The sequence below is a fragment of the Meleagris gallopavo genome, chromosome 2, assembly GCF_905368555.1.
Source record: "Meleagris gallopavo chromosome 2, MGAL_WU_HG_1.1, whole genome shotgun sequence".
NCBI classification, from domain to species: domain Eukaryota; kingdom Metazoa; phylum Chordata; class Aves; order Galliformes; family Phasianidae; genus Meleagris; species Meleagris gallopavo.
Genome location: NC_139405.1, coordinates 77,417,126 through 77,441,614, shown reverse-complemented (window position 1 = coordinate 77,441,614; position 24,489 = coordinate 77,417,126). Strand labels below are relative to the sequence as shown.

At 38.5% G+C, this 24,489-nt stretch overlaps 1 protein-coding gene across 3 annotated transcripts in view; it reads right to left on the bottom strand.

Annotated features, from left to right (window-relative positions):
• The window catches only part of IBTK (inhibitor of Bruton tyrosine kinase), a 57,761-nt gene extending 40,208 nt beyond the window's left edge, over positions 1 to 17,553 (bottom strand). For 2 of the 3 annotated variants that reach the window (XM_085217732.1, XM_003204387.5), the window contains exons 1-7: positions 17,343 to 17,553; positions 9,800 to 10,470; positions 5,704 to 5,800; positions 4,204 to 4,328; positions 3,418 to 3,528; positions 2,361 to 2,531; positions 996 to 1,113 (exon numbers count right to left, since the gene is read on the bottom strand). In XM_085217732.1, coding sequence (XP_085073858.1) covers positions 996 to 1,113; positions 2,361 to 2,531; positions 3,418 to 3,528; positions 4,204 to 4,328; positions 5,704 to 5,800; positions 9,800 to 10,123 — 946 coding nt within the window. In that variant the 5' untranslated portion in view covers positions 10,124 to 10,470; positions 17,343 to 17,553. The remainder of the gene's footprint in view (positions 1 to 995; positions 1,114 to 2,360; positions 2,532 to 3,417; positions 3,529 to 4,203; positions 4,329 to 5,703; positions 5,801 to 9,799; positions 10,471 to 17,342) is intronic. The other variant, XM_010707695.4, reaches the window with a different exon arrangement.
• Between the last annotated feature and the right edge of the window lie 6,936 nt (positions 17,554 to 24,489).

Genomic DNA, 24,489 nt, shown 5'->3' with positions numbered 1-24,489 from the left:
ACACTTATATCTGCAACACAAAGTCCTGCAGTGCTGTCCTAACAGCACAGTACTATGCCCAAACTTCCTACAGAGGCACAAGGTTTATTTTCACAGTTCCCAGCTGACACAACAACACCTTATAAACCAAGCTACTGTCTCCATATGGTACTGCATCGGGTCTTGTGCATATCAGAAGAATCTCAACAGCACAAGTAACCACAAAAAATGTGTAAGATAGATGTATACACACAATAAATATTCATTAGTAAGATGCTTCTCTGACAGAGATATTTTTTTCACATACCTTTACACTCCTAAACAAGAACACAAAAGTGTATGAACCAAACTTCAGAACTGATGCAGACTAACTGTAAGTAAGTATCAGAGCTAGATATATTTTGTCTGCATAAAGATATAGAACCGCCGAATTACAAATCCAAATCACAGCTGCAATATACGGTTATTAAAAAAGACAAATGCCACTAAAGTATCCCATTCACATAATTAATTAGGATTATTAATTGGTAATACGTTTTTATTAGGCTCTCACATCAGAATAATACTGAATTAAGTAAAGACTGGTAATTTTAAAAAAATCTACTTACAGGAAAGAATTTCACTTCAAAAAGTTAGTAAGTAAAAAAAAATATCAGTAGTTTGTTTACAGTGGACAAACGAGATAGTTTATAATTTATTAAAGACACTATCAAGCAAGACTTCGGGTAATTTGCAAAACAAACAGTAACATTCTGTATCCTTAACGTTTTCAATAGCAGAACCACACAAGAAACACAGAAATTAAGTCAGATTAGCTCCCATCATCTCAAAGTGTAAACGTTATGAAAAATATTCTTTAAAAAAAAAAGTGGGGAGGGACGAAATCATCAGATTGGCAAAAAAAGAGAAAAGAAAAAGTTTTAACCAGGCTTCTGCTGTAGGAAGCAGATGATACCTTTAGTACGTGTAACACCTTCTAATGGCTGTGTTTTACTTTTAGAACACTTCTACCTTACCTAGTTGGCCTCCATTCAGCCCCATGGTATACACTGCTTCCTTAGTCCATAGCACTGTATGGAATCTGCCTGCAGCCACTCCAATCACCATTCTACCTTTCAGGTTTTTTGCCTGAACCTAAGCACAAATCCAAAGTACATCTTAATATCAAGCAGCAAAGGGTGAATTTCACATGTACAAACTTCTGACAACATTTAACTTCTAAAGTCATTAAGAGTACAGTATTGGTATCAATCCACGTACAGTCTATTAAATCAGGATTATTTCAGAAGTTTGTCAAGTGGACACTTGTGCATTTATGATAAAAAAAGTTTTTTTGGTTGTCTTTTTTGTTGTTGTTGTTGTTGTTGTTGTTGCACTATTTAATCAGAACTAGAATCAAATCTCCTTAGATGGTCTTCATGTGTAAGATGCAAGGATTGCAAAGCTCCTGTGAATACATGCAAAGAAGACTAGAGTGCTGCAAAGGTGTCATTCAAAGTGTTTCAATTGGTATGCTCTAATGATCCAGACACTCTGTAGAACAATATACTACTAATTCCAGACTTCACATTTAACTTGATCTTGACCATCAATAACTATCTAGAAAATAAAAATAAATACTCTGGATATACAATTATCATGAAGGGCATCCTGTTGTTTCTCAAAGCACTATCCTATTGCACTTCGGCAAATGATTCTTTCCTACTTTAATAACATTGGTAGTACAATTTTGTTCTACCAATTTTATTCTTTTTCTTTTTTACTCCAGATGACAGACTTGTTTCCAATGATAAAATAGTTCTTATTTCCTTTTTAAAAAATTCAGAATAAATTATCAATTGAACATAGAAAAACACTCAAGTTGCTGATGCCAACACCCTCTCCTGAAGCCTCACTAGTTCTTGCTGATTATTTCTTATCCCCGTTTCTATTCTTCCCAAAGCATTACAACTCCAAAAGCAATAGCACTTCCAACAAAGGATACAATCATCACACTCTTAAATCCATCATCCAATGAACCAAAATGTGTCAAGGTCATTAGTCTCAAGTAATACATTCCTATTATTATTACTTCATTTCAGTTACAGAACAGTTTGGAGGAAAAAGTTTTTGGAAACTGCAGCTCGTATCATACTTACTGCTACAATCTTTTGTGTAATGCAGGTTACAAACTGAGATGTAAATCAGAACACAAATAAGAATTTAAGATTGAGATGTACGATAACACCGAGTCAAGATCTTATGTGAATTCAAATTTCATTTCAATGTCCAAAAAAGTTTAAAATGTACTTGTACAATCTTCACATTTCACTTTCTGTTTAAAGAAAAATTAAAATGAAAATAACAAACACAGCCAAGCTTTTAGTTGATATTATTCTTACCTGTCTAGGAACGCTGCAGTTAGCAGGAGGCGGAAGAATACCTAACTGGTGGAAAGTATTTAGACCAAACGTGTAAACACACCCATCTTCCGTTAAAACAACTGTATGATCTTTAGCTGCTGCTATCTGGGAGCTCTGGTGACTACTTAAGCCTTCCACAAGTCTTGGAACCTAAGTAAGAATAAAAGTGTTGTATTAACCAACAGCCATACATATAACAGAAATTCGTAACAAAATATTGAAACTACAGATGAAAATGTATACGAACAAATTTACCATATCCAATCCAACTAGAAATTAAAAACACATCCTCTGCTATCGGTGCAGACCTGCTCTAAAATCAGGGTGGAAAATGTATCTTGAAGACAACTAAACAACTATTAACTGTTACCTGTTTTGTTTTTCTTTTAAAATTATAATAGTTACTCCCATCCATCCAAATACAGGATAACCTAAAGAAAGTTACAGAGAATAAGGAAGGAGTTTTGTATCTTTGACTCTTTATGCCCTATGGGAATTCTCCTTTATATGAGTATCATCCCCACTTCAAAATACGAGGTTCCATACCCTTTGCAAGAGAAATCTGACTTCCTAGAAATGTGTTATCTTAAAAAAACAAAACAAAACAAAAAAAAAAAAGAAGTGCTTAAAAGTGAGCTTTGGTCTTCATAATAGCATTCAGAACACAGTATCAAGTTCTACCAGATACTCAATACTACGAATATTTAACAAAACTGAATACTGTGTTGAAAATTTAGTACACGCTACCAAGTACATAAGGTAAGATATTTAAGTCTGAACTGTATGGCATTGTCTTTTCAAATTTCATTTTTGTATATTGCAACAACGTTCTGTTCAAATGAACTCACTTAACAGCTGTGCAAGTCTAACACAATAATCCTTCCATCACCTTTCATGATGTTATTTAGCAAGGAAAGGGGAGGTCGTTTATGTAAAATAAACACCAAAGTGACTGAATAAGTTTTAAGAGTACTCACAGGAACTCTAATTCAGTTTTCAGATTTTGTTTGATATTAAAGAAATATAATTAAGTTACCAGGCATGTTTGCTCATCACCATGTCCTAGGCGCCCTCCTTGTCCATGTCCACATGTATAAATTTGACCTTTGTGGGAAAGGAACACCGAGTGGAATTTGCAGAGTACCACCTGAAAGAATGAGGGTGGGAAGAGAATACAGGACAATTTCATTTTCTTGGATAATCTAAGAATGTCTACTAAAACCACCTAGTGGTTTAGCTTTAGTAAACATAACTTATTACAATACAGTCAGAATTTGTGAACGTGTGTGCTGCAACACAGAATTTTACCATTTATGGGAGGTGTGCTCTAACAGCACATGCTGCTTTCAACGCAAGAATTTGAAACAAACATCATAAAAAGTCATTGTCCTACTTCCATTCACTGTGGGAGTTTCACAAGAGGTTAGAAACTCATAACAGTTAGAGGGGCACCATGTTTCTGAATTCTTTAATTATCTTCAAGTCATTTAACCAATGTTAATCATTAATAGCAATCAAAAAACGTTCTCCCCACTGAAACAGAATTGTGGTTTCATTGCAGGTGATTGGGAGGTAAAGCAGCAAGAAAATAATACAGCAGGCCTTGTCTAATATTCCTCAGCTATTCTAAGCTGCTTGACAGATCAGTGGAAACAGTTTGCTGAGAAATAACTGGAAAGAAAAAATAGAAATATACAAATCAAACTCAATATTTTTCTCCATGTCAATTTGCAAAACTTGATTACACTGTTGACCGGTCTTTTCCTCCACAAATCCTTCCACATTTACTAAGAAAGGTGCCTATGCAATATTCTCAAAATACCTGTTTGATATACACGCTGTTACGAGGAAAGAGGTCCACCAATTCAGGATGATGTTTACTCTGTTGACCTCCATGACCCAAAGTAAAATTTATGTTGTTTCCCCACGTGTAGACTTCTGTGAGATCTGCAATGAAAAAAGAATATTCTCTCTGCAGCTTGTAAATACAGCAGTTTCATACACACCAAATTTGGGAACTCCTACAGTTTCTATTAAAAATTTGAAGGGGGAAGTTGTTTTTTTCCACCTTGAACTGAACTTGAAAAACATACGTTCTATGAGAAGGTATGATGATATAAAAAAAGCTCTGACAACTATGTATGCAAGATAAGCAACATTACTCACATTTACATTCCCTTTGCATAAGATGTAAACACTTTACAGCAGAGTTAATGCAGTTTTCATAAGAACATTACTACTACTTTAGGTTATATGTTTTTAGTTCTCAATTTAGTAAAAAGTCTTTCCCAAAAAAAGTTATATGCTTATGCAGGGAAGCCATAAGCACTTTCACTATTCTTTATTTACATGTTTTTTTTAATTAACCTTTTAGTTACACTGATATTTGAACCTGTTTTCTGATGAGTAGGAAACTACAATAAATGTAAATTTGAGCATCTGGTCCAACTATTATAAGGATTAAAGGAGTTTACCGTATTAAAATGTAAAATTCATACATGAACCTCAGGATTTGCATGACCAAAACCACTTAAATTGACTGGAAACAAGATGAAAATAACAACTTTCACTGTGCAACTCTGGAGACAAGAAGAGTATGAAAAGTATAAAACAGCATTAAAAACAACAAAAAAAAAGTTGGAAAAACTGTTTCTGTCGAAGAAAACATTGTGTGCTCAGTTATTCATGCTTTTTTTATCTACATGCTTGTCTCCCATTTGGAAATGTATTTAAAGAGACTGTAGCTAACTTTAAAAGTATAAATCAAAGAATATACTCCCCTACTTTTCACAGAAGGTACAGAAATGATATAAATCACTCTACTGAATTCAAAGACATTGTCTTTGGTAACTTGACAGTGTCTCTGACAGCTTGAACTCATAAAAAGATCCCAGAACATTTGGAAGGGAACACTGGAAGCTACCTACTTGAAGTCCTCCTGCTCAAGAATGATCAGTTAGAGCTTGTTGCCCGAGTCCATGTCCTTTTCAGGTTTCAAATATTTAGTGGAGACTGTCCTTGGAGATCTCTGGGCAACCTATTAAATCACTTGCCTTTGTTTAATGTTTTTTTGTTAGTTAGTTCTTTCCTTCAAACCGCTAAGCCAGTCATTATTTGTTCGTTTCTGGTACATACACAAATCCTGTGTCTACTGCCAATATTCTGCACCTGCTATTTTATGGACATTAGTGACTCAACATCCTAAGAAATCTGATAATCTACACATTTCTAATTGGAAACAGAAAACACTGTCTACACTGCTACATACATTAAGATGGTGAAATAGATCTCCTTGTAGAATACAATTAAATTTATTTCCTACCAGTTTTCTTGAACACCACGTGGACTGGTCTGTCTTTCATCACAAGATCCAAGGCTGATAGGCCTTCTTTATCCTGAATGTACAGACTAACACCATGCTGAAAGAGAAGGAAAAAAAGGTAAAAGAAGGAAAGAAAAATTAAAAATAGCTCCGTTGTTTGAAAAAGCCATGTAATCATTTAAGAAGCTACATACAACTATAACTGATCTTTAAAATTGAGAAAAGAAAATCTTCCAAATCTTTCCAGTCAGTTGGAAATAGATCTGGGGAAAAAAAAGAATATCACTTTAATAGTGTAATTTTGTTCAACTACATATATCTCAAGTTAACTCATTAACTGGAATTTTATTGTTCTGTTTGAGTAGTAAGATGTAATCAGAAATGCAGAGGAAACTTAAACTTACTTCAAGGTAAAGCACTGTCATCTAGGAAGAGTGAGTATTAACAAAAAAAAAAAGGCATTTTCCAGCTTTGAAGAATACATCATCTTCAAAAAAAAAAAAAAGTTTGGACAAGCTATAGAAGTAGGATTAAAAATAAAAACCCACCTACTATGGCTTTGAAAACAAGCAGGGAACAGTAGATCACAAATGCTGAGGAAAAAAAAGACAAGCGGGCACAAATAGCCAGACAAAATAGTACTGAGGAAGTTTCAAAAGCAAAAAACATTAATAGGTCACGATTTCCATCTTCTCAAAAACTTCTAGGGACAGTGACTCCACCACCTCCCTGGGCAGACTGTTCCAATGCCTCACCACTTCTGAGAAGAAATTTTTCCTAATATCCCGCCTGAATCTTCCCAGCGCAATCAAATGCAATTACCTCTTGTCCTATCACTAATTACACAACAGAAGAGGAAGGCAGATCCCCCCACCTTGTCACAACCTTCCTTGCAGAGAGTGATAAGGTCTCTTTTGAGCCTTCTCTTCTCCAGTCTAAACAATCCCAGTTCCCTCAGCCGCTCCTCATAAGATTTGTGCTCCAGACCCCTCACCAGCTTCATGGCTCTTCTTTAGGCATGCTCCAGAGCCCTGATGTCTTTCCAGTAGCGAGAGGGCCAAAAGCAAACCAAGTACTTGAGGTGCAGCCCCACCAGTGCCTAGTACAGTTGGATGATCACCTCCCTGCTCCTGCTGACTACGCTATTTCTGATAATGCAAGGATGCTGTTGGCCTTCTCAGCCATCTGGACACGCTACTGGCTCACGTTCAGCCAGCTGGCAACTAACACCCCCAGACCCTTTTCCTCCACACAGCTTGCTGGACCCTCTAACCCAAATCCGTAGCAATGCTTGGGGTTGTTTTGACCCAGCACTTGGTCTTGCTCAAGTTCATACAACTGGCCTTAGCTTACCAATCCAGACTATTCAGATCCCTCTGAAGGGCCATCCGATCCCTAGGCAGATTGATACTTCCTCTCAGCTAGTTGTCATCTGCAAATTTACCAAGAGCGCACTCAATCTCCTAGTCCAGATCATCAATAAAGATATTGAACAGGACAGGGCCCAGTACCAAATTACTCATGACCAGTCACCAGCTGGATTTAGCTCCATTCACCACCATTCTCTGGGCCTGCCCATCCAGCCAGTTCTTTACTCAGCAAGAAGAGTATCTGTCCAAGCCATGGGCAGCCAGTTTCCCCAGGAGAATACTGTGGAGACAGAGTCAAAGACTTTACTAAATCCTAGGTAGATTACATTCACAGCCTTTCCTCCATCCACTATGCAGATCATCTGCTCATAGGAGATCAAGTTGATCAAGCAGGACCTGCCTTTCACAAATCCACACTGGCTGGGCCTGATTTCCTGGCTGTTTTGAACATGCCACATAATCACAGTCAAGACAATCTACTTCATGACCTTCCCCAATACTGAGGTTAGGCTGACAGACCTGTAGTTCCCCAAATCTTCCTTCCAACCTTCCTTGTAGATGAGTGTATTCTATACATGTACATGTATATATACAGTGTTCTTAATTAAAATTAAAAAAAGGTGCTACTGACATTTGTTTTAAGGAAGTTCAGTTATTACTGTTTACATCCTGAGTTAGAGGGGACCCATAAAAACCACTGAGTCAAACCCCTGGTTCTGCACAGGACCACCTAAAATTCAAATCCCATATCCGAGAGCACTGTTTGAACTCTCCTTGAACTCCAGTAGCTTGGGGCTGTGATCACTGTCCTGGGGAGTCTTCTCCAGTGTCCGACCACTCCCTTGGCAAAGAGCCTACTCCTAACGTCATGACATGATAACAGAATAACACAATATTTTTCCTTCTGGCTGCCTCATAAGTCATTTATAAGCATAACAAGCTACCGCTATCACTGCAGAGTCTGAAGAAGAGGAAGGAATCTGAGGGGAGACCTCATTGCTTTCTACAATTACCTGAAAGAAGGCTGCAGAAAGGTGACAAGTGGTAAGACACAAAGAGAGACTCTCAACTTGAGTCATAGAAGGCTTAGATCATGTATCAAGAAGAGTACCTTCACTGAGAGGGTGGTCAAACATTAAAACAGGCAGCCCAGGGAAGTGGTGCAGTCCCCAGCCCTGAAAGTAACTTAGGAGAGGTGTGGATGATGACTGGGATATCATATAGAAGGAGTAGCCAAGAGATCTAGGATGCTCAACTTAGAGGAAGTTCAGGGGGCAGGTCTTATCAACTTGTATAAAAAAAATACACAGTTGGAGGCAGTGGAATAGGAGTTATCCAGTGACAGGCATAGCAGCAGTGGGTATAAATTTAAACAAAAGAAATTCCATTTGAACATATAAACATTTTTATTTGAACTGGTGTTAAAACATTGCAACACAGATGTTTGGACTAGACAATTGCTCCAAGGTTCCTTTCTAGCTCAGCTATTTCATAACTATGTTCTATAATCCCTTCCTGTCACTGCTGTAATACCTTAAGAACACATGCTTTTAATAACACTGCATAGCAGAGAGACTTCAGTTAAGAAACTAGAAGTTAGAGCACTCTCCGTGACTCATTTTTCTTTTAAGAGGCATATCAACAGAGCCACCTATCATAAAAACCTCACATAGTCGTGCAACTGATAAAAAAGCAAAATACCTTTGGGAAAAACACTAAAGGCCTCCTGCAAGCAAATATCAAAGATACAGAGAGACATACATACAGAGGATTCAATACCTTTTCAAACATCACATATACAGCTGCCAGTTTTATAGAAAACAGTTCCCATAAAAACATTTACTTTCAGAAAGCTTAAAGAAAACCTCCTCACTACATAGGGGTACAACACGTGAAACATATATTTATCAGTTATCACATTTTCAAAAATTAAGAACTACTGGACCTACAACCATTTTGTTTAAACTGCTTCTTGAAAGCAGGGAGTTTAATGCCTACAAATTGCTAGTCACTGCAATATTAGAAGACTGAACTCAAAACGGAAAAGTCTCTGTCTTTAAGTCACCCTGAACCACAAATATTTATTTTCTTACATGGCTAAAGGGAATCTGAACATCTCAATCAAATGTAGATCTTCCTGTTGCTCTACTTTGGACTGAAGGGACAGAGGGAGAAGGAAGTAAAAATAAAAAACAACTCGCTAAGAGGTGGGGAAGAAACAGCAATAACACGGAAGGAACAAAGGGAACTGAGTGGAAGCCCTGGTTAAAATATAAATGAAATGACAATATGTTTAATAAAACACTGCATTATCTTGAATTGCTTCTCTCTCAAACATAATCTTATATTCTGTGTTCTCTAAAAAGTACTAATTGGTATAATAGACTGAAGAGTCTATTTTTGCAGTATCTTTTCTCTAACATCATGTTCATTCTGTACTTTTAAGATCCTGAGCCTGATACCGTTCACACAAACCAGTCTTTCAGGGAAATCCACAACTGACTGGGGATCCTTACTCAGTGCTGACTTCTTAGTGGGCAAAGACAGACTTCTTTTATAAATACAAAGACAAATTTCAAGTAAATCAGTGCTCTATGATCTAAATGTAGTACTAAGATAACCTCCAAGAGGCTTTCAGTCAAGTTTAAAAACCACTCACTTTCCAGTGACTGATACAACACTAAAACTTACAGATACCAAGAAAAACTGCAGTTGGAAACACTCACCTTCAGTAGCGACAAAACACAATCAATGTATCCATAAAATATACTTCTGTGCAAAGCTGTCCATCCAGACTCTTTGTCTTTTGCCAAGAGATCCACTCCTTTGGTCTCAGCCAACCAGTCCAGCACACCTTTTTTGCCACAGGATGAAGCAAGATGTAGAACATTTCTACCAAAGGCATCCTTTATAGTTGCAGCATTGTAGCAGTAAGAAGAAAGAAAGGCTTTGATCTGGCCTTCACTTCCTCTGGTTACTACAGAAATAACATCCAAAGCATGCTGTAGAGATCGACACTTAGAAGTGCAGTCTGGCATGGGAGAATTCATCTTCACTTCGGAAGCTGCTTCTCTCCTTAAGGGGAACAACCATTAAGAATATCAAGGCACTCCAACTCAGTACACAACACAGTGCCTTCAAAAATTTGTAATTCCGAAGATGCAAATCCAGTTTTATTGAGCTGCCATCAGAAATCTTTGTAATGTTATGTTTGGCACTTGATCCAAATAAATACTTAAAAATATATATTTTAAGAAGTCTTACTTCACCATCATATATAACAAATACTGCTGTCCATAGAAAATTCTGAAGTGAACTGACTACCTTATGTGTGGAGAGGGGGATTCCCCCTCCACACTCCTTTATTCTTCTAAAACTCCATAATTGCAAGGGAGACCTGAAAAAAGCAGAAAACAGAACAGATTAGTCAATAAAAAAAAAAAACTTTTCCCATCAGCTACACAAAGTTAAATCATACTAGAACTTACAAGTGCATGAGCAAAGCAGGAAGGGTTAACTGACTTGTCTAATGCCATTTGAGCTTACAGTCAGGCATTTAACCAGTCTAAAAAGCCATGAATCCCTTCCCCACCCCAGCCTTGGAAGGTAACGCCTCCCCTTCTTTGACATAAATCTTTGAGGCTACATGATGAACCAGAAAAAAAAAGTAATCTAAAGAACAACTTCTTTTCCCAGCCACCCCTGGACCTCAACAGTTTATTAATTATCAGGAAACAAGGATTGACCTGAATGACTGCTGAGAAAACAAATAACCAAAACAAAAGAAACCCAAGCAGGTGTTGAATACATTTTGGCTCTGTCAGTCTTGCCCAGGAGGAGGAGGACCACCACAGTTTCCCTTTGCCACTGCAATAAAGGATTAAGCTCCAGGTTTTCTTGCTGTCCCCAATGCCCACCATCTCCCTACTAAGTCTCTTCTGCACAATGAACAGCAAGGTTCTCTTCTACCACTTCCAGAGCTGCTGACAAATGTGAGAAGGAGGACAGCAATACAGGCAAGAAAAGCAACCTGTACACACAAGTGAATTCAGATTGCTGGCTGCCTGCAAGGCAAAGGTGTAAAGCTCCTGGAACCAGCAGGAAGAAATGAAGTTGATAATTGTTCAAACCCAGAGTAAAATATGTCAAAAGAAATCAGGCAACAATACCATGAAAGATGGATAAACAAAACTTAACTCTCAAAAAAAATAATCTGTTCTCTTCCCAGTTCAGCAATCAATATAAACCTAACCATACTCACACCAAATTCCTTGCTCTCCCTTTTAAAAGCATGCAGCCATCGTTTTTCAGGTACCCAATACACAACCATATTTTACTATGTCACAATCTGCAAAATTACTTTGGTAGGAAAAGAAAACAGAAATCCCATTCCACCTATTTCAAGAATTATCAACAATTGCCTCAAGGTTTAGAGCAAACACTAGTAATGGAATCTAAACTTTCAAGAGGAAGAAAACAAACACACAACTCTAATCCAAAGATATTAATTGAAACATATTACGACAAAACCTCTGACAGTTGTTATTCTCCCTCATTCAGAAAAGATTAAATACTTGGAATGGAAATCTACAGACTACAATTATTCATTATGTACTTTCAAATCAATTTCAAAGATTAGGGAAAAAATAGTTTTTCTTCACTAGAATTGAGTCCCTCATCCCTGTCCATGAGTAACATTAGCAATATGTCCAAACACAATCACAACCATTTAGCTTACATTTGCCATAGTGAGTTTATGCCTTTCAACCAGCATACAAACCCCTGCAATAACACAAAGTTTAACCCATACCTTTTTGGACTTCTCCTACGTTCTTTAAAACCTTATACTAAGAAGGGAGCCAATGTCACAGACTTGAAAGGAAGCTTTAGTTTTAAGTACACGGACTGACGCTGCTCCAAGGAATCAAGGTGTGACAGGTAGCTGCTATTGGCAGCCCAGATACCCAGGGCATCAAACTCTTCTAAATGGTAACTATTCTAAAATATATTGGGCTATCTATAGGAAAAACTATCAGTACTCCACTAAGTGATAAAACCACATTGTGGAGTAGTATGAATTTTACTTTATGCTTTGTGAAGCACATCTTTAATAGCATTAATTTTTAAGACACTGCTATTAGTGCTAACAAAAAAGAAAAGCAAAATCAACAAGCACAGCAAGAGAAAAATATGCAGAGATGTCATAAATAAAATGGACTAATTTCTCATGTGAACTGACAGGAAGTGGCACTGCCATTCGAGGCAGCAGTCCTGCCATGCCCCATGGCATACCATCCATCCCTTGGGCTGATACTCATCTGTTTACAACACTGAATTGCATGGGTAAATGATTCAGAAGGAAGAACAAACTTGTAAAAAAAAAAAAAAAAAAAAAAAAGAAACTACACCATGAGAAACACTACAAGAAATGAGCACACAAATAAGAAAAACTGCCTCATTAAAGCACCTGAGCTCTAGCCTAAGAGACCAAACACCAAAATACAGTCCTGACTACCACACAGTAATTCCATTATGATGATACTGCAACTATGTGAATTATTTCTTTGTACGTCACCCTAACCCAGCCCTCCTTACTATAACATACAACAACAGATACTACATTGAGACACTGACATGTACACCTTAAGTTTCGAGACAGAAAGCTGTTGTTCAAGTTTACAACCCTCTTCAACAAAGACTGAGACATCAATAACACAGTCACGCTATTACAACATCTGAAACGAGTTAATAATCATATCTGACTATTTTTATATACGAAGTAGGTCCTTAAGTGAAATCTTAAAACTTTAAAATTGTGATGTTCACATTTATGTGAAAACCCTGTAAGTGGTGTTAAAAATGCTTAATTCTAGTACATGAAGTCCCAGTTGAATCAGCAGCACCTAAAGGAAGCTCAAAGCATTTTTTTAAACTTGGAACTTCAGTGGCTAGAATATATGTTGCCTTTGGTTATGTGTTTGCTTTTTATTTGCAGCTATTTCTGTAGAGTTCTCATCACTAACTATACTCATGTTATAACACTGGTCTTTTCCTAATGCTGTAATTACTGAAAGACAAAAAGGTAAATAACATTATCAGCCTTTAAACATTTTTGTTATGGAATGGGTTGGAGTTCAAATTAACGTACACGCTTATAGTCCAAGGAAATTTAAGAGATTACAACCAAGCTGGAGGCTGTTTCTAAGCAATAAACAAAGTCTTTGCGATTTATGGACTCCTAGAAGTGAGTAGGTAGAACTCTCCCACTCAGCTCTTCCCCAGAGAGGGCTAAGCAGCACCACACCACAGCTGTCAAACCTCCTCCTGGACAGTACTTTCACCCAACCACTTCAGAGCTTCTCCAGCACAGGTCTCAAAAGAGACGACCTACTGCTACAACTCCTTCTCTACACCAAAGCACTAGCAGCTCATTTTCAGAAAGCCTTGTTCATCCTTACACATTGCTGGAAGAACTCTCAAACAGATTATCTACCCTCCCAGTGAACAAGGACACACAGTTACCTGACCTCCCACTACATACAAGGTCTCCGGCCAGGGAGGAGCCATCAGACCTTAAGGAATCAGAACTACAGCTGGAAAAGTAGCAGTCACCTGTGCTCGTCTCAAAATTGTTTCTTTAATGTGATCTCTACAAATTGCCAAAAACATGCCACTTTATTAAGAAGTCTAAGACCATAGTCTTAGACATAGTCACCTCTCTTGAGAATGAAATAAAGATCATACACATCAGAGGGCAGTTAGATGAAATCTTGAGATTCTGTTCAATCTTTAGGAATAACAAACAAAGCAGAGAGAAACAATCTCCCATTTGGGAGATCTAGAAATCTTGCAGTGTATCAAAGCTGCTTACAGGGGTCTTCTGGTAGGTCAGCAGTCTTTTAGTCCAAAGGTTCTGTTTAGCTCTTTTGTTATCCAAGATGCTTCCCAGAATAAACAAGTATATATGATCAATTACATTCTTGCAACAAGAAATCTCATAACAATTACGTAAAAACAGCAGAAATGCTAGTAAAGAGAGCAAGTGTTTCTCAGTTGCTGTCTTTCAGATGCCAAATGCATCAATGGCACAGCATACAGAGCAAAGTATTTGCGATGCCTAGAACACCATCAGTGAACACAGAGAGATCACAAGCTAATGGATAAAGGCTAAGGGATAAAGGAAAATGCCAGACTGCTCACTTCCACTTCTGCCAGACCACATTCTCAACCAACACATTCCTGAATTTCTTTCTTTTTTCACAGTTTCTTTGCTCCTGCCTTAAAAGTACAGGGGTGCTGATAGAAGGGTAACATCCTATAATATGCTGAATGCCAGAAACAGACACTGAGGCTGCCAACTTGGGAGGCACATATTTAATATTAGAATTCACATAGTCTTTTAGATTCTTCCTGAGAAAAGCCTGCCCCCAGTATTGTACCAATCAAAATCTGACTAATATGGATGTGAACATCACACTAAGGCAGCGGACAGTAATTGCAGTTGTGTTTTTCTGGTCCTAAGAGCACAGAAGACAACAATCCTGGCACAGAAATGAAAGAGAAAACTAGCAGCAGTGATGAGAATTCACTGCTACTTTTTGGACAGATTGCTGGTTTAGCATCTTCCATGCACAATGCATTACAGTAACTCAATTGATAAGTTAGCGACACTGATTTGAAACCCCACTTCTGGCTGTTTTAATATTGTCATGGTTTTATGATTTTTGGTTATCAGTATTCCACATCATAACATCATGTTATGGGCAAAGTAGGAGTTTCTATTTTGCATTTAAAAAAAAAAAAAGCCCAAAGTTTTCTCATCAACCCTAATAATCTTTTTTTTTAAATAGTGTAAATAATGTGGCTTTAAAGACACAAAAACGATTTACTTTTCCATTTGACAGTAAGTTGCTAGAAGCTTACATGAAGATTAGCAACGTCATACACTACAATGAGGCAAATCCAGCCTTATAAGGGCATTGCGAATTCTTAAAGATATCCTGGGTGTTTGTGGAATTTTTTTTGTTTTCATTTTTGAACAAGCATGCTGACATTCAACAATGTTCTCCAAGTTGGTCCATTCAGACTCGTTTCATAACATCACAAAAAATGTGTAACCATAACAACATGGTAATCCTGAAAATATTTGTACCCAAACCAAACTTTACAAGCAGACTACTTAATTATTAAGCTAATGAAGATTAAAAATAACATCGCTTTAGTTCCATAAGCCATAGATTTTGTTTGCTAGCATGTTGCTGACTTTTCAGGGTTTTCTGTTGACTGAAGACAGCTTCCACTAATAAATGCTAAAGTAGTTTAGACTAGCAAACTGGAGCTAAATGGTAATACAATAGTGGTAGCACTGACACTAAACAGCGTAGCCTCAAGGATGCATTGTGAGAAGCCACTGAACACAGATAAACTCCTAGTCAAATACCACCAAACACTCCTTTCAGCTACAAGCAGCACAATGACCAAGCCTTTAAAGAATAACAATTTCATTAATTCCTATTCATGAGATTACATATTCATAGAGTGTTTAACCTATTCAGCAACCCTCTGCACATTTTATAACTCTTGAACAATATTATCTAAATACAAATATATTTTACAGGGGAAAATGTGATAGAGAATACAAGCAAAAAAAGAGTGATCTGGAATCCTAAAAACATTGCACTTTCTTAACTACATTACAGGGGTATTGCATGCCTGTTTACAAGTCATAGAAACTAAGAGATCTTCTGTTCTCAATACACAAAGCATCAGATAGAATTGTGCTTCTAGTTCAGATATCAAGTTTTCAGAGAAGCAAAGAAACAGAAGAGAACTGTGAAAAGAGGAACCAAGACTCAAAAGGTTTACAAAACAATCTGTGAGTAGAGACTGAGCAAACTGCATCTATTTTATATCTTAGCCACGTTTTCCACAGATCACATGGAGTCTTCAAACAAGGTTATTGCATAAAGAAAAATCCATTACCCCTGACAGCAGGATAAGCAGTCATTCCTTCAAGTTTCATGAAAGATTATTCATCAGGAAGTACTTTCAAATGATAAGCTGAATGCAAATAATGCTACCCACAGATATTCTCAAAATTGACTAGACAAGCAACACAGCAAGTTTTAGATACAACCTGCCTACAAGTAAAATGACGGACAAAATCCACCTTGATTTAAAAGCAATGGGTTCCACTACACCTGCTACGTTCCCTCTGCCATGACAGACCCAAAGTGCTTCCTTTACCAGGCTGGGGCCTCTGTGCCGCCACCCAGAAGCCCTGCAACAAGTGGCCTTTAGAGGTTCTCAGACTCTGCAACTTCCATCTTCAGAGTGATGACAGCATAACCCTTACAGCACTAATTGAAGGCAAACACATTTGTCAAACAAACACCAAGGCATCACTGGTAGCTAAACACAGCTACAACACTTCAGAGCAAGTTTATTTGTCAGAAAGAACAAGGTATCTATCTTAACAGCACATATAGAACAAACTCTGAAATACTAGTCATAGACTAGCTTATGCTGGAAGTGACGCTAAAGATCATCCAGCTGCAACCCCCTGCTGTGGAAAGGCTTTCTGCAAATACTGAAAACTGCCTATGTTTAGTAACACTATCAAAAAATGAAAACATACAGGAAGCAGTAACAGACAAGTACAGCGCATGCAGTTATGGACATTTCCACAACATACTGGGATCCTGCTCTGGAAGTGCAGCTTATCTGTCCCAAAACAAAAGAGCAGTGGAGAGAAAACATTTCCTAGAATTTTCTATACTTAAAGCTACGTCAGATAAATACATCAAATCTTCGGAAGAGCTGACTTTACTGAAAGAACTTAAGACCTTGGGTAAAGCGTTGTTAAAGAGCACCCATCCGGGTGCCTTTGCATTTATTTCTGTAAACCACAAGTTGCTGTCAGCCTCCATGCAGACCGACAGCTCCACTGACCACGTCAGCAAAGGGAGGGCCGGGTGCCAAAGCTGGGGCAGCTGGCCCTAGCAGGGCGGCACGGAAATATCCTGCCTAGTCAACGACGCGATGCCAGCACCCCGGTGCTGCTGCTCGGAGGCAGAACCGCTGCCGGCACCGCCACGGGTGGGCTGGCAGCAAGCAGGCGGCCCGGGAACCTCCAGCTAGGGAAACCAGAAGCTGCTGCCGGCGCCCGGGGCTGCCAACCCGTTACCCTATGCTCTATCCCTTCAGCGCCGCCCTGCCCCCAGCCCGGCTCCCTCCGGACACATCAGCAGGTCGCGGCCCGCCCCTCACCAGTCGCTAGATGAATGGGCTCGGACGGACAGGGCGGGACGCGCGCTGGGCACCGCAAGGGCTCATCCTCAGTGAAAACAGAACAAGAGCGAGGCCAGGCCGCAACAGCTACCGCTGCACCTCAAGCAGCGGCAGCGACGACAAGCCTGTGCCAGCAGAGCAGGGCACAGGGACACCGCACCCCCCAAGAAGCGAACAGCCGATTGGCCGCAGCGTCGCCGCACGTCCGGTGCTGATTGGTTGCGACCGCCGGCCAGGCTCCGCCCCTCACGGCGGAGCTGGGATTGAATGACACGCCAAGGAGGGGGGCGGGAGGAGTGGGAGGGGGCGGGGCCTCCTGGGCGAAGGGGGAGTTGAATCAAAATGGCGGCCATTGGCGTTGGGTGGGTGTGAGCGAGGAGATGGTGTGCCGAGAAGGGGCAGGTGGGAGGGAAAACTACAGAGTTCCAGTCAGGCTTCGCAAGGAAAGGAAAACTGTGGCCACAGAGCTGGGAGCGCTGGCTGCAGTGTCAGGGCAGCACCTCGCTGCAAGACTCAAACAGCAGTCACTCAGTAATCAGCCCTCAGACCTTCAAAAAGCAACGAAGTAGGAGAAAGCACCAAAGGGTTTGATTGAGACAGATTGCCTTAAGTCAGTGTAACTTTCGACCTGACACAGCAAGTGGTCTATGTGGTACAGTTTGCCTTTTGTGAGGTCACCTCACAAGCTTGGTTTGTGCACCAGGGCTTGAAAAATTCTCATCCAAAGAGATTATCCATACCTCGGGTGCCTCAAGTAAGCTCCACAAGGGCTCAACTCAGTACTACGGTTTAATTCATGTATTGGATGATGTAATAAGAAGGACATGTTACAGATTACTATGAAACGGAATTCAAGGTTAGCATTTTAGGGTGGGAAGCTTGGAACCAAAATAGGCGATATCTAAAGCAAAACACAAAGTAAAAAAAGAGAAGAAAAAATCACGGATCACTTGCAAAATAGAAAGGGAAGACAGGCTTTATTAATACTTTTGCCAGTTTATGTGTTTATTCAAAGCCACAATTTTATCCCAGAAGTGGTGCAAGCATTAAGGAGTTTAAAACAACCTAGCTATTTTTTAATCTCAAAACATTTGACATTGAAAAAGATATGTGCATAATCAGCAGCAGCAATTTAATTTGGGGAAAATAAAAAAAGCAGTTTTGTGTTGGTGAATCACGGGCATTTTTATCCATGTCATCTAATCAAGTTAATGTGAACTCTGCAGTCTGTTTTCTGTATTTCACTGTACCAAAGGTTCGGTTTTTCCAGCAGTCAGTCCCCTTGGTAACTAACCTTGCATGCTGTGTGAAATTTATTGATGTGTTATTTTCCTACTGATAGCTTTTTTGTGCTTCAATCATGAGCATGTTTCAGAGGTGGCCTTGCTACAAGTATGCTGTCAGCTGGCCTGTGAACAGTAATCACTATCTGGGGAGATAAGGAGGTCCAAATACAGCTGAAGTCAGCCATAAACAGTGCTTTGTTGTACAATAATGAATCCAAGCTAATAGCTGAGGCAGGCATCCTTTGGAGAGGTAAACAGAACAGTGGAGAGATCAAGAGCCTTAAAGGAGAACAAGGTCCAAGACAACAATAATAGATTCTATATGACAAAAATAATTTTTAACACGCTGGAGTGCCCTTTGGGCACTTTTTCTTTCATACTGCTCAGAGTACAACTGTGAAGAATACAAGAATAAGACCTGATACAATCTGCTGGATCAGACGAAACTTTGACAATAAACAACAGTCTTTTAGCAAGTTTGTTTGTTTGTTTTAAGAAAAACAGTAAGTTAACTACTTTATTTATTGTTTATTGTTGAGATTTTTCTCATTGTTTCCAGTGCATAGGCCAGTAATGGAAATTCTGCTATTTTGTGTCAGTTCTTCAAAAGCAGCCAACTAGTGAATGCTGTTCACAGACTGAGGATGATATAGTTTGATTTGCAGAGATATACTGAGGTGATAAGGTAACTAGTTATAAAACAAAAAACAGCTTAAATAGAACCTGTTTAATGGTTTTCTTGTTTATCAAGACACTAGAGTGTCTTTTCTAAATGGATGGTCCAACAGCCAGATTTGTGAGTACTTGAAGCATGTAGTATGTGCCTGACTGTTCAAAACTATTTTGTTTTTCGCCAGTCTGTGGCAGAAAGGTCTGAATTACCACAAATCAACATGTAATTGTCATAGGAAAAAACGTGTCTTTGACCATCACTGTGACTTTTCATAGCAGTTTTTTTGCTTAAGGCTAGGGAAGATTAGACTGCAAGGTGGACATTATCCCATTAAGCATCATTATAGCAAGCTACAAATCCTTTCCACTCTTCCAGAGAAGTCAGAAATACTGGCATAAAGTTTATGTTGTTTGTCTACTGTCCAAGCTTAAGGCTGATGGAATAGTTAAGAGAGAATGTATAAGTCATTCTAAGGAAAAAATGTGTCCTGTACTTTGGGTTATCATTGTAACAATCTCATAACAGATTATTAAAATTGATTCTGAATGTTGAAAAAAGATGACAATTACTTTTATCAGCCAACAATCTAGAAGTTCAGTCTATATCAAAAAGGAAATAATTTCTCTTTTTCCTTTTCAGCTACAGTTAAGTGGCTAGTGATGGATTTCTGCATTCACGTTTCTATTTTTATGCCTCAGCTGGCCTAATTATCACCAGTGTCCTCTGGAGTCTTTAGCAATAATTCTTATTGGCAGCAGTAATACTCTCTGCTGAAGAAAAAATGAATCAACTCCAGGCTTATCTTCTTCTTGTACTAAATAAATTCCTCATGATCTTTCCATTTTATGAACTTAAAAAGAGCAGAAGAGTATAAAATATTTGAGAATTTGTATGAGAGAGATAACAGTAGAAAATAAGACCTCTTAGCAGGAAGATTTTTGCTTTGCTAAGCGAAAAAACAAACTACTTATTTATCAGGTAGCCACACACTTAAGATTTTTTTTTTTTTAATATACCACTAATGTATCTCTAAATTTATAAAGTATATATATATCTTGCATTAAGAAACCTTATCAAGAAACTTTGAGAGACAGGTATACTAAATTCCATAATTCCACCTGAGAAAAGTGTGGAGAAGTCTGAGGATAAAATAGAATTGAAAGGAGGATGGTAACATATGGACCACTCCCTGAGGTCTAGTCTGACTACTCCAGAGTTCCCATGAAAGCAGAGCAGAAAATGAAGATGCAGTGAGCACCCAAGAGCTTTCACTCAACAGATTCTTCATCTGGCAAGGCTGGGAACTTCTATGTAGCCATCGCACATCAGATACTCTGACATCGTTAAGATCTCCAGTTTGTCTAATTAAACTTGGAGAGCATTCCTGATATTCAAAGCCTATTTTCTCTTACTATGCTAATCAACAGATCCAGAAATAAGAGTTAGTTACAAGCCATACAAGCTGTATGCAACAACAGAGCACTGCCCATAGCTTTGTACAGAATTGCAGTGATTGTGCAGACAATAAAATCTCCACAGCTAGCATGCATCTTCGTACTTACCTTGCAGTGCCATCTACAGTCTGAAAACTCTTCTGGCACTCAGATTACATCACAGATACTGTTTGCTTAGTAGCTCACAGCATTAGCGGAGTAATTTTGCAATAAAAACTCAAGAGCTTGTTGAGTGTCTAAAGATTTCAGACAGTTTTCTTGAGCTAATTTCAGCCGTGCCAGTGACTCACTAAGTGCTGTGAGTCACTCCCAGCACGGTCTGTCTCCATGCAGAATCAGAGATAGTAGCCTCCTCAGATAGGACCTGTTCAAAACAGGATTTTGTTACCTACTTTAAATTGTCCCTTGTATGAGCCTGTGTCTGACCATTGACCTCACTGCAGAATAGGGTGGATTATGATTTTGGTTGTCTAAATTGTGTTGAAACCTAAATAAAAATGATAAAATTACAAATTAAGATGCAAGTGAAACTACAAAAGGCACATGTGGAATTACTTTTTCTAGAAATTTTAAAACAAAGCTATGCCAAAGCAGTAGGGGGACCTTAAAAATTTAAAGGTTTGGTTTTCCTCTCAAGTAATTAAGAGGAAAAAAATACACAGCTATCATCTAAACCCACTTCAAAAAGATTGTGCATATTTAAATTATATTCTTGACAATAATCAGGAAATACATAAAACATTAAAAAAATTGTATGCAGTTTTGATTAAGGACTTTAACTTTGATTCTAGCAGTTTTGAATCATCTGTCTGACTTTCTGTTGAGGATTCTAGCTGCAAAACTCAAGCAGCAGCCTATCTTTGAACTGCCATGTTGCTGTGCATGATCACAGAATCACAGCCATAGTTACTGACAGTTTATGAGTATTTTTCCATTAAAAAAAATGTATATTTTTTCACATACCACTTAGAGTCCATTGGAAATAAAATCAGGTGGTTGATTAGTAGTCATTATGGAAATGATCATTTGCTTAATTTATTCTGGTTTACAAATGCAATGCATAATTTTTGATCAATTTCATATACTGTGCTGATTTGTAAGCTTTGATAAAGTTATTCCAAGTCAATGAACTTGTTTTTGATCATTTATTTATTTATTTATTTTGCTTCCAAGTACAAAGACTGGATTTCTGTCTCCTTTGCTAGCGTTGGTTGGTGCAGTGTAAATGCCTAGTTATCATACTATCAGTGGAAGGGTGTTTTAGTAGAACTATAAGCCTAAAGACTGTAAATGTTTGTGAAACGTGGATTGAATAACCCTAATGGTTTTAAACTGGAAGAGGGTAGACTTAGACCAGATATTAGGAAGAAATTCTTTACTGTGAAGGAGCTGAGGCACTGGAACAGATTTCTCTGTGAGGTTGTAGTTGCCTCCATGGAGGCATTCAAGGCCAGGCTGGATGTGACTTTGAGCAACCTGGTCTAGAGTGGGGGTGTCCCTGCTTATAGGAAGGGCTTGGAACGAGATGATCATAAAGGTCCTTTCCAACCCAAACCCTTCTATGATTCTTTGAATATAGCAACATTGTTCTTGAGCCTCAGATTAATACCTATAAAAAAAAAAAGGGAGCCCAAAGAGTACAATTGCTGCATATCTCACTGTACTCAAGTTGTATCACATTTTCATAAATATATTCCCCTTGAGAATCAAGCCAGCTCCTATAGTCATATTCACTCTGAACTGTGCAGTGCTGCTGGGCAGCCAATGTGTGTAGTCTCTACAGGAACACTTTTCTTCTGACCAAGGGATAGTTATGCTGTGATGATGAATAAACATCGTTGATAAATACATTCATGTTTGGTAGGATGGATTTTTGCAATCTGGTGGATGCACTAGAACATGGTAGCATAAACATAAACAGGGTGAGGCTACACAGAAACCAGAAAAAATGCCCTTTTTGTGATGTTTTTTCTTACAATTTTTGAAATACCCTGCTACCAACAACTGTAATGCAGACGACATTCTCCAGCAAAATACCAGTTTCCAACAAAACACAAATGCTTTTTTTTTAATTATTTTTTTACACTTCCCACAGCAGACTATCTTAAGGAAAATTTCTTTCTTGAAAAATGGCAGTCCCCCTTTATAGTTTCAGTACACAGGAAGTGTTTGACCACTAGATGCCACTGTCGAAATATGTTTGCTTTCCTTTCGTCCTCTGGTTACTCAGGAAAACCAAATTAAAAAAAAAAAAAAGATATTTTTACTAATACCTTTTTGAAAAGCCTTATTCTTAAGGCATAATTCAAAATGCAATTGTGTATACTAAATTTTCTGGTGAACGTGGTATAGTTTCATGAAGCAGAACCAGGGAAAATTATCTTCTGACTACTGCAAGTTCACTTTGTATTTAGCTGTTTTAAATAGCTGTGGTAACTAGAGCCAAAGTGAATATGTTTCATCTATTTATACCTGTTTCAACCAATTCAAATATTACAGATTCAAAGATAGGGAGAGAAAGTAACATAAGATTTCTATTTAATGGGCCAGGAAGATGTTCATCATATTAGTTCTTCCCCAGTTTTGCTAAAGTCCACTTGCTGGGGAAAGTATGCTTTTCTCACTTGTGAGAAACTCCCATGCCTTCTCATATGATGGAGATCTGATACCTGACAGCCTGGATAAAAAGAAAGGAGCCCAACAGGTGGACAATTCTTCCCCCTTCTTTTCCTAACATAGGAGAAAATATAATTCTCTCATTATCCTGCTGGTGTCACGCGGAGTAGGAGGACCAACGCCATCCAGATACTTTATGGAGACTAGAGCAAATTTGCAATTCTATTTCTAGGTCCTGGAAATTGAAAATGTCCCTTAGTCATGCAGAGATTTCCTTCTGAATCAGAATGTGTCACAGTCCCACTTTCGTTTGGTCTAGTGGTTGTCTGAAAAGCTATCCTTGTGCTATTACTCAGCTATCGACAAGGTACCTGCAGAGGTACACTGCAGACAGCAGGACCATTTCCAGCCTTGGGATGTCCGGCAGAGCAGGGAGGCTGACCTGAAGTGCAGGTTGAAAAAACAGGGACAGTGTGCTGCAATTCTGATGCCATTCTATGCAAACATAGTCCTGTTTTCATTTGGCATCACTTGGAATAGAAGTTAAAGGACTTGTACTCCGAATCTCTCAGTGGCAATTTAGTGAATGTACGGTACTTCAAAAACTGAAATAGAAAGTGAGTTATTTCAAAAAAAGAAGAACAAATCAATGTCTGCATTTTTAGCATCATTTTTAAAAGCCTGCTTTTTCAGAAGACTTTTAAATACATCTGTGTATTCCCTAACTGCATCCTTCCCCAACTGTTGCTGCTTAAGTCTGTGGCCAGCAGTAAATTGCTTCCAGAACAAGTGACTGTTACATCTTGGAAAACAGTTTAGCCAGCTTGCTGCTTTTTTAAAAACCTTAAGAATGGGATTACATGCAGGATAAATTCAGATTTTTACAAACCAGCAAGTACTTGCTCACTAGAGTGTAGTGTGCTTACACTACATCCCAAAGTAATGTGAATATCAGAAAAACTCTCCTATTTTAACCTCAATCAGACCAAATCTCTCGAACTTAATTAGCACAACAGCACAAACTACAGCACGGCCATAGAAATGACCATCTGGGGCACAAAATAGGATGGAAAGGCAGGGATTTTGTAGGACAGCTC